Here is an 18,960-nt window from a genome sequence, read left to right on the forward strand (position 1 = left end):
CTATTGTCAAAAGTGTGATAAAATAGCCTCTACAATATTAAATAATCCTGTTTCAATAAAGTAAATGAAAATATAGTATTTTATTGAGGAATAGTACTTTTAGTTTGCAGTGAATTTGTACAAAAAATAGCCTATAAAGGAACCAGGAACATTTCTCAATTATTTTTAAATTAATTGTTAAATCTTTTCGATTACCCCCTGCAATAATCTATAAATTAATCACAATTGCAAAAGAGAATAAGTCCGGTGTTTGCATGTAACGCGTCGATCACCAGTTACAATGATCGCCACCTAAGCTATAACACCGGTAATGTTATACGTTATAAGATATAACACCGGTAATGTCACATGTTGTGCTATCTCAAGACGCCTGCAATAATCTATAAATTAATCACAATTGCAAAAGAGAATAAGTCCGGTGTTTGCATGTAACGCGTCGATCACCAGTCACAATAATCGCCACCTAAGCTATAACACCGGTAATGTTATACGTTATAAGATATAACACCGGTAATGTCACATGTTGTGCTATCTCAAGACGATAAGGGTACAGCGAAGTGCTGATTAAAACAAAAAAACACGGGGTTAAATTTGAATACGTTGATTTAAAAATACATTATGTTCTCTCTTAATAAGGGTATCATTAAATAGCGACGGTCACCACTTAAGTTATAACACCGGTAATATTACGTGTTATGCTAGCTCAAGATAATATGGGTACAGTGAAGTTCTGGTTGAAAAAAAAAAACAGTTTTAAAAAGATAATATGTTAGCTGTCAAAAAGGTATCATTTTGCGTGACATGCAGGAACAGTTCTCCGTCTGCTATGTCCGAGCGATGGAGAATCGAAGGGGGCGGGACTGGATGGTGCAAATGGCACACCGACCTGTGCAATCTCACGTTGGATAAAAACGGTCCTTATTGGTTAGTCTCGCGTTGGAAAGAGACGGCTCTTATTGGTTGGAAAGAGATGGCCCTTATTGGTTTATGACCAATTTCACTCTCGGTCATTATTGGCGGATGTCTAATTTCGGAATAGGCAGTGGCAGTGATGATTGGACAACGACATAGGAAGTGGCAGTGATGATTGGACAACAACATAGGACCTGAGACAGACAATCCTGCACCAGGTAGGACATTTGCAACTTTTTTCTCATTTTTTTTCTCATTTCCTATCAAAGCAGCAGGGGATGTAGCTCAGTGGTAGAGTGCATGCTTAGCATGTATGGGCCAGCCGTGGATAGTTGTACCACACTGACAGCCAATCAGATTGCAGCATTTCTTGTCCGCGGTCCTTGGTACTGAATTTTACTTTTCCTGTCAATGGTGCTGAACTGCTTTGTTACTTTTCTAAATTTAGTTATAATATGTAATATTACACTGCAAAAATCATATCTGTAATCAAGATTTATTTTCTGTTCCATTCAGAAATTAATTAAAAACAACCTATTTGACCTATTATTCATATTGAAAATAAGCTGACCTGTGCTTTGAAGATGGAATCAAGTGAAACAAGTTCTTTACTTAAAATCAGTGTTTTATTAAAAATACTCAAACATGAGCCTTCAGTATTAAAAGCTAAAACAAGTATAAACGGGTAAAAAAACAAGAACAGGAAAACTATGGAAATTGTAGCTGCTGCAAAGCAATGGGACTGGGCAGAAGTTGCAGTAACTTGGTGCAACAAGAAGAATACTGAGTAAAACAAGAGGGAGTAAAAACAAGCAAGTATAAAAATAAGTTTATGAGTAATAACAATCAGTTTTAATATACAAATGCTTGTTCATGTGGATCTTGTTGGGTTCTTTCTTTCTTACTATGAACTCCATTTTTTTTTTTTTTTGTTAAGCGCTTTGAGATGACTTTGTTGTAATTTGCACTCTATAAATACAGTTCAATTGAATTGAATCCTCAAAAAACAACATCAATTCGATATACTGTATATACACAAGAAAGAAAAAAACACTAAATCTATTAAAGTAATCAGTACACAATTTACACACCTGACACTATGCCTGCATTAGTATTATGCACCAATTGTACCATAGTTTGAGTTTTGAGAACAGTGGGTGATTAAAATATGAAATGTATTAGGTGTATGCATAAAACATCAGCATTACTACTTCTTTCCTTCTGCTGCCCACCTCTCCTTTTCCATGCCATAGAATGATGAGGCTTGAAATTCCCTCCATGTCATTTCTTTCGTCATGCCTCTGTCTTTATATAAGGCGAGGACTTATAGGTGGGCAGTAAATGTATTTTCTTGAAACTTTTGGAAACCCTGTGTGTACATGTTTGCTGTTTGGGCCCTGCTTTAGCTCTGTGCGACAGAATCGGCACATTGTTCCCTGAGGTTGAGGGTCTGGGAGTTTCCTCTTTTTTTCAGCTTTTTCCTCCACTCTGTGCTTTGTTAGCTGAAGTTCACGCTGAAAGAAATCAGTCTGTGCAAACTCTTCAAAGGCCATTCTAGGATTTGTCAGGCCCTCTGCAGAATAGGCTTTAAAGACCTTTGTGGAGCAATAGTAGTATCTAATGGGCCCTTGCTGATGAACTGATGATACCTCACTTTGGTAGCGGGATTTTTGGCTGCCCACACGAGAGACATTTTTTTGTCGGTTTGGGTTTTTGTTGCTGCTGGTCTGCATGTCGGTGGAGGAACAACGGCAGAAGGTCCAGCTGACGGAACAAAAACTCCATTTACTTTACATTGCATCATTTATTTATTCACTTTGTTAATATATTTGTTCCCACTAATGTTCAGAAACTTATAACACTCACAAAACAGCAGGGAATGTAGCTCAGTGGTTGAGCGCATGCTTAGCATGTATGAGGCCCCAGGTTCAATCCCTGGCATCTCCAAGGAACAAAAACTCAAGGGTTGTGAAGTTCCATGCCGTCTTTCTGCAATGGGTGTTTGTCATATATTTCTCATTTTTCATGCCCTTCTGCATTTTAATTCCAGTTTAAGTGTGCACATCATTTTTAGACTAGTTTTTAGAGTCTTTTCTCAGAAAAAAAAAAGAAATCCAAATTTGTTCAAGTCTTATGCCTTATTATTACCTTAAGTCCAATTTTGGGCATTTGCAACTTAATTCACATTTTTTTTTTTTTTCATTTTTTTTTCCTCATTTTTTGTAAAGACAACAGGGGATGTAGCTCAGTGGTAGAGTGCATGCTTTGCATGTATGAGGCCCCAGGTTCAAGCCCTGGCATCTCCAAGGAACAAAAACTCAAGGGTTGTGAAGTACCATGCCTTCTTTCTGCAATGGGTGTTTGTCATGTTTTTCTCATTTTTCATGCCCGTCTGCATTTTAATTCCAGTTTAAGTGTGCACATCATATTTAGACTAGTTTTTAAGGTCTTTTCTCAGAAACAAAAAAATCCAAATTTGTTTAAGTCCTATGCCTCATTATTACCTTAAGTCCAATGGGTGTTTGTCATATATTTTTCATGCCCTTCTGCATTTTAATTCCAGTTTAAGTGTGCACATCATTTTTAGACTAGTTTTTAGGGTCTTTTCTCAGAAAAAAAAAAGAAATCCAAATTTGTTCAAGTCTTATGCCTTATTATTACCTTAAGTCCAATTTTGGGCATTTGCAACTTAATTCACATTTTTTTTTTTCTCATTTTGTGTGAACATAATTGAGGATGTAGCTCAGTGGTAGAGCACATGCTTAGCATGTATGAGGCCCCAGGTTCAATCCCTGGCATCTACAAGGAACAAAAACTCAAGGGTTGTGAAGCTCCATGCCTTCTTTCTGCAATGGGTGTTTGTCATATTTTTCTCATTTTTCATGCCCTTCTGCATTTTAATCCCAGTTTAAGTGTGCACATCATATTTAGACTCGTTTTTAGGTCTTTTGATAGCATTTTCTCAGAAAAAAAAAAAAAATCCAAATTTGTTCAAGTTTTATGCCTTATTATTACCTTAAGTCCAATTTTGGGCATTTGCAACTTAATTCACAATTATTTTTTTTTCATTTTTTGGGAACATAATTGAGGATGTAGCTCAGTGGTAGAGCGCATGCTTAGCATGTATGACGTCCCAGGTTCAATCCCTGGCATCTACAAGGAACAAAAACTCAAGGGTTGTGAAGTTCCATTCCTTCTTTCTGCAATGGGTGTTTGTCATATTTTTCTCATTTTTCATGCCCTTCTGCATTTTAATCCCAGTTTAAGTGTGCACCTCATATTTAGACTCGTTTTTAGGGTCTTTTGATAGCATTTTCTCAGGAAAAAAAAAAAATCCAAATTTGTTCAAGTCTTATGCCTTATTATTACCTTAAGTCCAATTTTGGAACTTTTTTCTCATTTATTTTTCTCATTTCCTATCAAGACAGCAGAGGATGTAGCTCAGTGGTAGAGCGCACCCTTAGCATTTATGAGGCCCCAGGTTCAGTCCCTTGCATCTCCATGGAACAAAAATTCATGGATTGTCACATTTTATGCCTTCTTTCTGCAATGGGTGTTTGTCATATATTTCTCATTTTTCATGCCCTTCTGCATTTTATTTCCAGTTTAAAACTCTGAATACTTAGGCATTGCTTTTCTTGTGAATCCAGGCTGTTCCATAATTTCACTCCACATACTGACAGACGTATAATTCTCATTGCATCATGGTCCACAAAATGTTTAGCTTTGTTTATAATTGAGAGGCTTTTTGAAAATTTGCTTTTCATGTCTGATTTTGGCTTTTCATGTCAGTTTATTGTCAATTATTACCCCAAGAAATTTATTTTCAGGAACATTTTCTTGTTGAATATCATCTATTTTTATTTTTGGATTATCTTTAATTACCAAATATCCATACTTTGTTTTATTTATGTTTACAATTAATTTATTACGATCTATTAACAAGGGGATGAAGTTACGCTCCAAAGTTGGGTTAAATTACTGTGTCTTGCATTGTTGTTAGTGAGGATATTTCAGAACAAGTGTGTTCAAGCACACAGGTTGTGAAGGTTCAGGTATTTGAATATATTTATATACACACCAGGGTTTTTCAATCTTGGGGTCGTGACCCAATGTGGGGTCGCCTGAAGTGTTTAGTAATAATAATTATTGTTTTTATTTATCTATTTTTGCACAATTTAAAAAACAATACATAACATCAGAGAAATAGACATGCAGTGTAAGAAGAAGCTGAAAGAGCTTAAAAATGTATTATTCTTTTTCAAAGTGAAACACCACACAATTTCAAACAATATAAATATTGTTCAAATAAAATGCAGTATAAAAAATAACTGAGCTGAGTCATATCATCACTTTGTACACTAATATTTACTTCTCTGTATTTGTCACAGAAAAACAAATTTGATCATAAAACTAGAGAAAAAAAGTCTCTGAGGTCACGACCCAGAAAAGTTTGGGAACCACTGATATACACACTTTATGTTGATTCTGTTTTTAGGCTATGTTTTTTTTTTTAATGAATGTATTCAAGTATTTAATTCAGGGACTAATGGTTTGTTCTGGAAGTAATAAAATGTATCTGAAGTTACTTGAGAAGTTTTTTTTATGAGGTACTTTTTTACTCTTCCTCAAGTACAAGTACTTTTAAAAATGGTAAATGAACTTGTTTTATAAAGTGCTTTTATGTCTACACTGAAGTCGTCCCAAAGCGCTTTACAATTTCAACTCATTCACCCACCAATGAGACTGAGCTGCCATGGGTCAACCACTGAGAACAACTTAGGGCTCAGTGTCTTGCCCAACACATAGACTGGGATCAAACCCCCAACCTCTTGATCAGAAGATGACTGATGAAGTAACAGTACTTTTACTGGAGTACCGTTGTTGTTTCCTCTACCCACCACTGGTTATAAAGTATATTTAAGGAAGTGTAGAATATTTTGTAAGTATGCCAAGGTCAGCAGATCACAATGGTTAATAACTACATTTACACAAATACAACAGCAGCTGATATGATCTCCTAGTGCTGTCGCTCATTGCCATTTAAAGTGTCACACACTGTGGTTTGTGATGGATGTAGTGTTATTAGGTTGAATTGATTACATAAAAAAATGGTAGTTACAATTTTTTATTTCATATTTCATTCACAAAATGTACAATGTATAACATGATGGTGACAGAAGCTGTTGAATCATCAGCTACCAAAAATGACTAAGAAGTTTAAGCAAGGGTGGATTTCAGAACGACTGTGGCTCCCGGACGTATCTCTGGACTCAGACTTCAGCCGTAGTTCCAGTGTCGTAGCAGGACGAACGTGTCTATCACGAGGACACGCCCACTCTCCGAATTTGTTTCCTTTTCTTTGCCTAAAACAAAACACATAAAACTTTAAGTTAGCTGATGAAACAGCAATTTGCATTATCTGTGGATTTATATTGCATGTGTGTCGCAAAATAATATATGTGTTGTAGAGCGTGTGCATTTCAGAATTTATGTGTGCATTAAATACATATTTGCAAAATCAAGCATGTGCATTTGTGAAAAACCCTGCATGAGTTAATTCATTGTGATATTGTCCTGATTCCATAGATTTCAGCCGTAGTTCCAGTGTCGTAGCAGGACGAACGTCTCTAACACGTGGACACGCCCACTCTCCGAATTAGTCTCCTTTTCTTTGCCTAAAACCAAACACATAAAAGTTTAAGTTAGCTGATGAAACACTTTCACAGTCACTGTTCCATCACCTTTAAGGTTGCTGTGGCAACATGTCTGCAGGGTAGACTTACATAGTTCTTCTTGTTGGTCCAGCCGGGGTTCTGCTCGTGGTGGAGCAAAGCACAACGTTTGGCCTCAGTATTATACTGATCTTTGTCCTCTGCTGGCAATGACTTCCACTGTTGATGGAAAACAAGAAAAGTGTCACTAACACACACTGAAGACTAGAGTTTAAAGATCACAGATCATTCATGGAGGAAAAACAAACTCACCCGTTCACCGAGGAATTTGTTGACGACAGCGCTCGTCCTCACGCCCAGATCTTCCTCCGCAGACTTCCTGTGCTCTTTGAGAAACAGCATGAAGGCATTGGGGGGCTTTTTTATGTACAGCCCCTCTTCCACCTTCTCTGCCTTACGCTTGTTCACTTTTCTGAAGGAACAAAACACAAATACACAGTATAAGAGCACATGTTAACAGTGAGCAGAGCATGATCCAGAGTCAGTCACAAGAATGACATGTACGATGAAAACAACTGCAGGAAACTCACTTTAAGACTGGAGCCTTCACTGGGGGGGCTGGGACTGCTGGGACTGCTGGGGGTTCTGGTTGCACGATTGAAACAAAGTCATTCTCATTCCTACAAAGATTAAAACACAAACACACTGGATCAGAAATCATGTCACATGTGAAGTAACGTCTGCGTTTGAACAAGTCTGTTTGTTTGCTTTACTTACTGTCCTCCAAAAGTGGGAAGTGGATTCATCCCTGCAGTGAACACTGGAAGTCCATTATCCTGGAGACACAAAAACACGTGAATGTTAGAGTTCCCATCATAGTATCAATACAAAGATCTACAGAAATACATTAAGAACTGTGTTAAACAGAGATCTTACTGTCATAGCAGACACAGCCGATGGGATGAAGGTTTGGAGCTCAATATGTTGTTGGGCCTGCATGTGCACATCAGTAGGAATGGGGTTGATGGTTGTAGGGCAAGGATTTTGTGGGTGGCAGTACTCTGCGATAGACAAGACATCAACGGTTGTCAGGTCTGCATAGTTTGGAGCCCCGTCCTGGTCGTCAGCGAACGTTGTTTGGTCCTGAAGCAGTTGGGCAATGTACTGGCCATTTATTTGTTGGGCCCCGTACCCATCATCATAATCCTCAGGCCAGTAAAAAAAAGTATCTTCCTAAAGAGCAAAATGACATCCATATTTAAAGAACCATCAATAACACATCAACATTATTAAGTAGAGAATTCTACAGAAGAACAGGAAGGGCGTGTGGAGGTTCTTACCGGCTGAACGTGCTGTTCTGAGGCCCACATCTTACTGATCAATAGGCCACAAAAAATTCTCCAGACTCTGAGGGAGGATAGAGGTTCAGTGAGTAGATCAGTGACATGTATTAGTAACAAAGGTTAAAGTAATGTAAGCATTGAGATCAGTGACATTTACAAGCAATTTACATGAGTCATGCAGAGCGCCACAATAATAATCTACAGAATTATCCCATCTAGGATTAGAAGAAAGAGTAAGAGTTTATAAATTATACTTCTGTATTTGATGTCTTATGTTCAAATGTTTTGGTATTTTTTCCCCCATTTTTATTATTTTGTTTGCATATTTAAAAAAAAAAACCATGTTCAATTCAATTCTCCCCATATAAAGTTTAGCTTACCCTTCCTTAGGGAGGACTGGTGATGGTCACAATAAAGCAATATAAAAAAATTTATTTATTAATATCTTTTGCAAGAATAAAACATGCATAAATGTTGCAAAAAGATTGCACTACAAGTAATGTTAACCTTTTACAACATATACAGACAAAACATAAATATTTAATTTGTGCAGTGATTATTGTATATCACTCTATGGATGTTCAGCACTGCTTTCTTTTAAGGAATTTATTTATTTATCAATTATCTACTCATTTATTTTCTATTTTGATATATCTTTTTTTTAAAATATTATTTTAATGTAATAAGTTGCAACACTTGTCCACAGGAGGCTTTTGAATAAGAAAAATAATTATTGGATGTATTTGAGCCTAATGGTCTGGTTGTTTCCACAACCTCCACACAGTCATTTATTAATTATTAAAGCATTATTAAACAGAGGGTTTTGTGCAGTAATGTGTGATTTAATGCTAAGTTTTATTAAGTTTTTTAAACTTTGAACATGCATAATCTGTGAATAAAATCATAATGTAATACAATGAGAAAAAAAAGCCATTTAAACTTAAATAACAGAAAATTATTCTACATTAAGAAAATAATCAATGTAGGAAATAAAGTATGTATCAATGTACATAAATGAAGAAAATATTCAAACAATGCAAACAGCTTCCATGGTTGGTAACGACATTTCACTCAGTGACTGACTGAACGTCATTGGCTGTTAAAACAAACCAAAACAAAATCATATCAAGTTCTTCAGAATCTATTTTATCTCTTAAATATTAAGTAAAAATCGACTTATTATAAGGTATGAACTAAAGTACAAATTTTCATCAAAGTCATTACAGGACTTAAGTATATCTACTGTTTTACTAAATAATTACATCTCTACAAAACAGTCTCAGCAGCACAAACGTTCACTACAAGTGTCACATCAGAGTCAAATTATCACAGAAGCAAAAGTAACACATGAAAAATCATCATTTATTGATTTTTGTTATGTTAAAAACGTTTTCTGTAGACCTATAATATAAAATCTAAACGTTTTAGGTCTCAAACCTGATTTAAACAGACTTAGAGAATATAATCGTAGCATATGTTTAACTTTTTAACGCTAAAATGATTAAAGTTGCCTTATCAGATGAGTATAATTCAAACAGCGCAGGGCCATGGTCTTACTTTTCTGGTCTCCTGTTTTAAAAAGTCTTTTTCTGGTCCTGGTCAGAAGTTTAAAGTCTCTGTGTTTTGTAAACTTTTCGCTCCTTTCTCGGGTCAAAGATGCTCACAGCTCTGACAGCTCTGCTCTCACCGTCTGTCGCTGCTCACTAAGAACGTTGAAGGTCAGTAGGTGACTTTAACTGACGCATCCACCTCGTTTCTATGGCTACGCCACGTTACGTACACACTTAGAAAAGTTTTCAAGATACACGCTCTATTTTTGTTTTTATTTGTGAGCATAAATAAGGACAATCTAGACGTTTTATATGACAAATAAAAATACAAATATTTACGTAGGCCAGTGTTTTTCTATGGAGGACCAGACCTGCCAACATTTTAAATGAATGAATAAAAGAATAAGAATAAAAACAAATTCAAAAATAATTGAGTATGAATAAAATAAATGATTACATAAATAAAAGTTAAAAAATAAATAAAATTAAAATAAATTATATTTGTATATATATATTTTTTTTATTTCTACCTTTATATATCAATATTTTTTTTGTTTTTGACTGATATTTTATAGATTTTCGCATTTTTTTAATGGATTTATTCATATTCGTATTCATATTTAAACTTTTGTATTTTTTTGCTACTTATAATCATCAATTTGTTTTTCATTTAAATTTTTCCTTTTTTTTTTTTACGTTTTTTTTAAAATTCATTTATTTTTAATTAAGCAGGTTTGGTCTTCATCATTTTTCAATTTTGGGGTCGGGACCGCAGGTGGGGTCACCTGGAGTTTAGATGTGGTCCCCTGAAATGTCTAATAATTGATTTAACAAAAAAAAAAAAAAAAAAAAAAACTAAACAAATTAATTTAAAAAAAAAAAAAAAAAAAAAAAAACCAACGATAGGTTGAAAAATCTGAAGCTCTGACTCTGATCCTGACCAAAGTAAAAGAATGTCATCTATGTATCTTCCCCACCATATGATTTTATCTTGGTAGACATTCTGGCTTGAAAACACAAACTTCTCCTCCCAGTGTCCCATAAACAGGTTTGAATAATTAGGTGCAAAACATGCTCCCATAGCTGTACCTTTCTGTAGTTTATAAAATTGATTCTGAAAGACAAACACATTGTTAGTTAAAGTCCATTCTGTGAGTTGCAGGATGAATACAGCAGGGGGCGTCTGTCCTGGTTGAGTATTTTCCAAATAATGTGAGAGAGATTCCAACTCTTCCTCATGGTCAATATTTGTCATAAGTGATTCAATATCCATAGTCACAAAAAGTGCTGGACCTATATTTCTAATTTATTTCATTTTATTGAGTACATGTGCACTGTCTTGTATGAAAGAGGGCAGCTCTAACACAAATAATTTAATGTGAAAGTCAACACATTTTGATGCTGGTTCTGTGATAGATTCATTCACACTTATCATAGGTCTTCCAGGGGCTTTTCTAGGTTTTTATAGACTATTGGAAACATGTAGAAAGAAGGAATTCTGGGATTTTCACACACAAAAAAAGTGATGATAATGATGATGCATGCCTTTATTGTCATTGTACACATGTACCATGAGATTAAAACAAGCCAACTCCAGTAACAGTGCAAGAAATAAAATAGACAAACAATATAACATAGGACATCAATAAATAGTACAGGAAAGGATGTAAAGTGAACAGTATGTACATTTGGTATTTAAATAAATAAAAAAAAAAATAAACAACCACATTGCTATATACAGTGTCTGGTGTATAGCACATTGTCTATATATGCGGTTCAATGATATTACACATCACTGTTTTTGTTTTTGTTTTTTAAAGTGGCTGAGCAGAGTCTGTGGGTATGAATATGAGATCAGCACATATGAGAATTCAGAGTGGTTATTGCTTTTGGAAAAAAGCTGTTTCTGAGTCTGTTTGTTCTGGCCTTAATGCACCTGTAGCGCTTCCCTGAGGGCAACAGGTCAAACAGGTCAAAGGCAGGGTGGCAGCAGTCTTTGGTGATGGTTTTAGCTCTGTTGAGACAGCGGGAGGTGTAAATGTCCATCAGGGAGGGGAGAGGGCAGCCAATGATTTTCTGTGCTGCCTTTACAACTCTCTGGAGCCTCTCCCTGTCTGCAGCGGTGCAGCTGCTGTACCATACTGTGATACAGTACGTCAGCAGGCTCTTGATAGCTGAGCAGTAGAAGATCAGCAGCAGGTTGGAATTTAGTTTGTACCTCCTGAGAACGCTCAAGAAGTGTAGCCGCTGCTGAGCTTTCTTGCAGACTGCCGTGATGTTTTCTGACCAGGACATATCCGCGGAGATGAGGACACCAAGAGACCTGAAGGTATGAAACCTCTCCACACACTCACCGTTGATGTACAGGGGTGCTGGGTCTGTGCTGTGCTTCCTGAAGTCCACAAGGATCTCTCTGGTTTTCTTGGTGTTCAGAGCGAGGTTATTCTCTCAACACCAGGCTGCCAACTTAAGGACCTTCTCTCTGTAGGACATCTCATCATCCTTAGAAATGAGTCCGACCACTGTAGTGTCGTCAGCAAACTTGACGATGAGATTGTCATTGTAGGCCGAACTGCAGTCGTAAGTGTAGAGGCAAGTACAGGAGGGGGCTCAGCACACAGCCCTGTGGGGAGCCGATGCTCAGCGTACGGGTGGAGGAAAGGTGGGGGCCAAGTCTCTCATTCTGTGGTCGGTTGGTTACAAAGTCATTTATCCAGGCACATGTGAGAGGGGGAAGGCCGTGAGTGTTCAGTTTAATGATGAGTCTGTCGGGATTTATTGTGTTAAAGGCTGAACTGTAATCCACAAAGAGCATCCAAACGTAGCTCTGCCGCTGCTCCAGGTGGTTCAGTGCAGAGTGCAGAGCTACAGAAACGGCATCCTCTGTGGATCTGTTAGCACGATATGCAAACTGTGGGTCGAAGTCTGGGGGGAGATAGTCCTTAATGTGCTGAAGGACCAGTCTCTCAAAGCACTTCATGATTACCAGAGTGAGGGCCACTGGGCGGTAATCGTTCAGGCTGGTGGTGGGGGACTTCTTGGGCACTGGGATTATTGTGGCTGATTTTAGGCACGGCGGGATGACTGCCTGGGCCAGGGAGAGGTTGAAGATCCTGGTAAAGGTGGGGGCGAGCTGGTAGGAAGTCATGTTCATTCTGAGAAATCCACCTTTGATCCTTTGCATTTAAGAGCATTTCTTTAAGTTCTGTCTTTATTTGCTCTGTAGGATTAAACATTAAAGGCTGGTAGTATTCACTGTTGCTCAGCTGTCTCAAGGCCTCTGTATACTGGTCTCTGCCCTACATCCCCATTAATGTACTGGTCTCTGCCACTGCTCCTCATTTGTCTACTTTTTTAATTATGACGTCATCTATAAAGATACTCTCACTGCTCTAATAACAATATTGATAAATCAGTAACTGAAAACTCCTTCCCTACCACAATAAAAACAGCCACTAAGCCACTAGTTTGAATGATGAAATCCATAAAGCAGGAAATAACCAAGACATCAACAACTACAGAACAATTAGCATTCTCCCCGTTATATCAAAAGTAATAGAAAAAGTGGTCATTGAGCAACTCACACAACATCTGGAGGATGAAGGCCTTTTACATCCCATGCAGTTTGGCTTTCGGGCAAATCACTCGACAGTAACATCATGTTGCCTTCTCACAGAAACAATAAAACAAAATCTTGATAATGGAGGAGTCGTAGGAGCAATATTCTTAGACCTTCGCAAGGCATTCGATACTGTCAGTCACCCAACGTTACTTTTAAAATGAACTAAATTTAAACTGTCGACAAACACTCTGGCTTGGGTTAACTCCTATCTCTCTGGTCAGACCTAATGCGTCCGTATCAGTAACACTACATCCACTATTACTGCTACTGATATCAGACTGCAACAAGGCTCTAACATCAGCTCTCTTCTGTTCTCCCTATATATAAACAACCTGCCATCTGTATGCGAGGATGTTAATATCCAGATGTATGCAGTTGATACGGTCGTTTATACATGGGGAAAGGATGCTGAACAGGTAACCAATAAATATACAGCAGCAATGGAGAAAGTCGCAATATGGCTACATAATGCATGTCTCACATAAAACGTAAAGAAAACAGCAACAATGTACTTTGTAAACAAATATAAACTGTCATCCTTTCCAAACATAACGTTACAAGGGGAAGTAATACAAAATGTCACTGAATATCGATACCTGGGTGTCATTTTAGACCCAACTCTATGTTTTAAAAACATATCAAACATATGTACCAGAGTCTCAGGTACAACATCAAAACTTTCAAATGTATTAGAAACTCGTTAACACTGGAGGATGCTCAAACTTATTTTAATGCAATGATTATGTCTCGGTTTTATTATTGTATAACGTGCTGGTCCCAGGTGAGTAAAACCGCTCTGAGGCCGTTGGAAACTTTGAACAAACAGTCGCTCAAAATCCTCGACCGTAAACCATTACAACACCATCACTGTTTAGTCTTTCAAAAATATAGACTGTTAAATTTTGACAACATTCAAAGATTTGCATTAATACGATTGGCCTATAAAATCTTAAATAACTCTGCACCAGCACCTCTGAAGAACTTTATAAAGTTCACTTCTGCTGTGACAACTAGAACCATATAACCACAGCCCCAGCCACCCACAAAATATATATAAATTTATCCTTTATCCTGATCCTCTATCTATCCTTTATCCTGTTTTATCCTTTATACCTGTCATTATTATTGTTACTGTTACTGGCTTGTTTTTTCTGTTCTGCACACTGAATACTAGTGTTGTGTTCAAGACCGCACTATCAGAGACCAAGACTTGCCCGAGACCAGAATGCACCGAGACCAAGACAAGACCAAGACTTTCGGGAGCCGAATAATAAAATTATGACAAGGTTCGACAGTTAAAAAACATTCCCTCTTTAATTTTAGTTTATTTTAAATACATTTGACGGACAAAAAAGGTCCCTGGAAAAAAATTAACTAAAATATTAAAACTACTACTGCTACTGATAAATTCACAATTATTCTACATATCTGAAAACAATATTTTTATGTCAGCTGAATGTACAGCAAGTGTTTAAAAGTGTTTCTGCCAAGAAATAATGATTCTTGATTCTGATTCTTTCAGTTGTTCAGGTCAACAGGTCACAGATTTCACAAGATAATTTTTTAGTTTGAAAAAGCCTTTACACAGGTTATTTTATTAATTCACTTAGATGATTTAGTTTAATTTGGTTACTGTAATGTACCTAGGATATTCAATTAACAAAGGTTTCCAACTGTAACTGTAAAAGTGAAACTTTCTGAAATAAAACTACAAACAAGTTGTCAGCAGTGTAAAAAACAGAGCTACAGGTAGATGTGAAACTAAATAAAACAAACTCAAACCCTGGAACAGTCATGTGACAAATCAACCAATTGTTCTTGTTGAGAATTATTATTATTATTCTGGATACAGTGGAAACAGAAACTATAAAAAATAATTATATTGTGAACCTGTTTATATTGTTGGGAACATATTATATACATACATGTAATTGGAGTCTAAAGCCACAAAAAAAACACCACTTTAAAAAGAAAATAGATTAATATAAGACCTCTTTACAGTTATTTGACTCATTCTGGCTTGTGCAACTCTGCGGCGATGACGCGCTGGTGACGACATAATCCAAGATGGCGGCAGCCCGAACTACAGCCGACATTATGTAATAAAGCCTTAAAAGACATGGATATAATGAAAAGAGTGGATGGACAGAGACATAAACATGCAGACTTTCACACGGACACACACACACTTATTAAACACACACAGACTTATTAAACACACACAGACTTATGAAACACACACGGACTTATTAAACACACACGGACTTATTAAACACGGTAAACGGAACAGGCTTCACCGCTCGGCTGGCACTAGGACCCAGAAGCAGAGTAAGTGCGTCCCCTATCCAGCCTTCACAGGCTGTAATATCATCAGTTTATCATTTTACCAGTTATTAGAGCTACTGTCTTTACCAGGGAGATGATATTTATTACTAGTGATTGTTTTCTGGAGTTTTACTGGGATTTTTACCGGTGATTAGTTCATATCTCCCTTGCGCTCCGCGGTCCAAACTGACACCGTAGTCACACACGTATGAGTGTGTCACACACGTATGAGTGTGTCACACACGTCACTCAGTCACATTAAGGAAGGTTGCGGTCATTATACAGGGTGGATTAAAGAATTAATAAAATATTGTTTTATCCCGTTCTTCTCCGTGTTATTATCAAATTATAAAAAAGTTTAAAAATAGCAGGAATTAGTGCTGGTCTCGAACGGTCTTGACGGAAAATCCCGAGTCCGGGCAGCCCGAGTCCGAGACAAGACCGAGTCAAAATGCTTCAGAGTCCGAGACAAGACCAAGACCTTTAAAATTTGGTCTCCAGACCAAGACCGGTCTTGACCGCCACAACACTACTGAATACTGAGTCAAATTCTCTGTGTTGTTTTTGAAAACTGGACTTGGCAAAATAAACTTTTCTGATTCTGATTCTGAAGATCCTCCACCAGGGGGCAGTGTACCATACCCAGATGTAAAACTTCATTAGCACAATCATACTTCTCATATAAAACAATAAAGAATGGAACGATTTCACAACAGACCTGAAAAGTCAAACTGACTATTTTCTGTTCACTGCAGAACTTAAAAAGTGTCTGTGGAACAATCAAAGCTGCTCACACAGACACTGAGGTGGACACTATGTTTGAACCACGTGACAACTTACCGGTAATGTGTATATATTCATGAACGAGAACAGATTAACGTGTATTTTATAAAAAGTACTGTATTGAATTTGTGGTTAGTGTTTGTAAATAATGACAGAATTAGAGAATGTATTATCCAGGTGTAGTGTTGTGTTCAAGACCGCACTATCAGAGACCAAGACTTGCCCGAGACCAGAATGCACCGAGACCAAGACAAGACCAAGACTTCCAGGAGCCGAAACCGAGTCAAGACCAAGACGGAGACAAGGTGGGACCGAGACGAAACATTTTTTTTTTAAATTTCAAAAAAATATAAATGATAAAATTATGACACGGTTCAACAGTTAAATAACATTCTCTCTTTGGTTTTAGTTTCTTTTAAATACATTTGACGGACAAAAAAGGTGCCTGCAAAAAATTTACTGAAATATTAAAACTACTACTGCTACTGATAAATTCACAATTATTGTACATATTTGAAAACAAGATTTTTATGTGAGCTGAATGTACAGCAAGTGTTAAAAAGCATTTCTGCCAAGAAATATCATGACTGCTCACCTACACACCACAGAGTGTTTCCTCTTTGCTGTGCTTTTACAAATTTATTCGAAATACGAAGGTTGCTGTCATTATACGGGGTGGATTAAAGAATGAATAAAGGATTGTTTTATCTCGTTATTATCACATTATAAAAAAGTTTAAAAATAGCAGGAATTAGTGCTGGTCTCGAACGGTCTTGAGGGAAAATCTCGAATTGAAGACAAGATCGAGTCAAAATAATTCCGAGTCCGAGACCTTTAAAATTTGGTCTCAAGACCTAACTTGACTATTATAACACTATCCAGGTGTGTTGCTGTAAATGAGAGGTGTGGATGTAATGTACAGGTGTGATATTGTTCATGTCTGTGCGTGTGTCAGTGAGAGTGCATATTCTGATTGTTCTTGTACAGTTTTTACCATTGTAATTTATTGAATGTTATTGTATGTTTTATACAGGTAACCAGGGACTACAGATGGAATAAACCAGCTGTTTAACTATACTCTGGTGTAGAACATCTCTCTCTTTTATGATTTTAATGTCTCTATACATTTGTCCCTTCAAATAAAGACTAAACTATCATTAGTTGAAAACCATTTCAGTGCCTCATTTTCTTCTTTTAACAGGTTACATTCTCTTTTTGTCTTTGAGGCAAAAAATGTGTCTATTTCAAATGTTACTTTTCTGTAAAATGTGTTCAAAGTAGGATGGAATGTGGTAGGAATGAAGGTGGACTTGGGCTTAAGTAATGTTTGTGTAGATTCTGTCTGAATCTGAGAGTGAGAGGCAGCTTGATTGGGGTTAGTGTTGTACCAAACTTTCAGCTGGAGATTGTGATGGAAATGAAACAAGTTTATCTTGGTTTGAAATTCTTTGGTTGTGTTTGTGGAGGCAAAAGTTAGACTTTTAGACAGCACAGAGACATGACTGGGTGTGAGTGGAACACCTGATATGTTAATCACCTGTTCATTCTGGTTTTGCTCCTGGTTTATCTGCCATGACTTTGAGAAATGTACTTCTCTCCTTTTTTGTACCTTTTCTTTTACAGCTTTTCTGAGCTCTAATTTAATAGGTGGCTTAGTGGTTAGCATGTCCGCCTCACAGCAAGAAGGTCCTGGGTTCAAGCCCTGGGGTGGACACTTGGGTCCTTTCTGTGTGGAGTTTGCATGTTCTCCCCATGCTGCGTGGGTTTGCTCCGGGTACTCCGGCTTCCTCCCACAATCCAAAAACATGACTGTAAGGTTGATTGGAGTCTCTAAATTGCCCATGAGAGTGAATGGTTGTCTGTGTCTCTGTTGCCCTGTGATGGACTGGCACCCTGTCCAGGGTGTACCCCCGCCCAGCGCCCTATGAGAGCCGGAGATTGGCACCGGCAGACCCCCGCGACCCTGTCACGATGGGGTTTTATTTTGGAGGGCAGGCAGGAGATCTTGGACTCCCTTCCGGCAGCTTTCTCCTGCTGATTGGCCTCCAGCTGCAATTGATTAAACTGCTGAGTATAAATGTGGAGGCTTGGGTTCACTTCAGTGCTGGGACATTACATGTGCTGTGACTATGGGTCTGTTGGTTACCAGTAATTCCTGGATAGACTTTTGGACATTCTCGTTTATCCTCGCTTTTTGGTTTTGCTTTTTGTGTTTTTTTTGTTTGCATCTGCCTCCCTGGACTTACCATGCCTGTAGTGAAAATAAATACTGGTATGATACACTTGAGCTCCGCCTCCGTCCCTGCATTTGGGTCTGCACCCACACATGCCATTGACAAAAACAGAACTTTAAGTCACATGGTGCACTATCGTCACCTAAACTGGCCAATGAGGGGCCCTCCATATGAATAGAGGATTTATACGTTTCTGTATGAATAGCCATGGCCTACATTAAACATAAAGGGCCTCTGACAAAAAGACAGAAGAATAAAAAAAAGAGAAGTCATTATTTTCTGGGGTTTTGTTAGTACTCATTGGTTTTTATGATTTTCCATTGGTTTCTATTCTCGCAAATTCTCTGTGGTCTTATAGAGAGCACTCGTAGTAAGATAAGAGAAAACCTCACAACCTTTTAAATGAATGTCCAATGCATTAAACACAAGTTTTAAATTTAGGAAACAAAAACAACACATTATATTGTCTAACTGGCATTATTAATTTATTTTTTATTAATTGATCCCTTTTGAATT

The 18,960-nt window shown here is 37.3% G+C and overlaps 1 protein-coding gene and 1 non-coding gene across 2 annotated transcripts; one reads left to right on the forward strand and one right to left on the reverse strand.

Moving 5' to 3' along the window:
• Positions 1 to 3,146: 3,146 nt before the first annotated feature.
• trnaa-ugc (transfer RNA alanine (anticodon UGC)) lies at positions 3,147 to 3,218 on the forward strand. Its single transcript has one exon. It is a non-coding gene; the product is annotated as a tRNA-Ala (tRNA).
• Positions 3,219 to 6,035: 2,817 nt separating this feature from the next.
• LOC114455557 (transcription factor 7-like) lies at positions 6,036 to 9,701 on the reverse strand. Its single transcript, XM_028436888.1, has 8 exons — positions 9,488 to 9,701; positions 7,928 to 7,994; positions 7,524 to 7,820; positions 7,365 to 7,423; positions 7,178 to 7,267; positions 6,900 to 7,059; positions 6,699 to 6,806; positions 6,036 to 6,590 (listed from the first exon to the last, which is right to left on the reverse strand). Exons 2-8 carry the CDS (start codon positions 7,955 to 7,957, stop codon positions 6,543 to 6,545), a joined length of 792 nt encoding a protein of 263 aa, XP_028292689.1. The 5' UTR covers positions 7,958 to 7,994; positions 9,488 to 9,701; the 3' UTR covers positions 6,036 to 6,542.
• Positions 9,702 to 18,960: the final 9,259 nt, after the last annotated feature.

This window comes from Gouania willdenowi, chromosome 21, assembly GCF_900634775.1.
Source record: "Gouania willdenowi chromosome 21, fGouWil2.1, whole genome shotgun sequence".
Taxonomy (NCBI): domain Eukaryota; kingdom Metazoa; phylum Chordata; class Actinopteri; order Blenniiformes; family Gobiesocidae; genus Gouania; species Gouania willdenowi.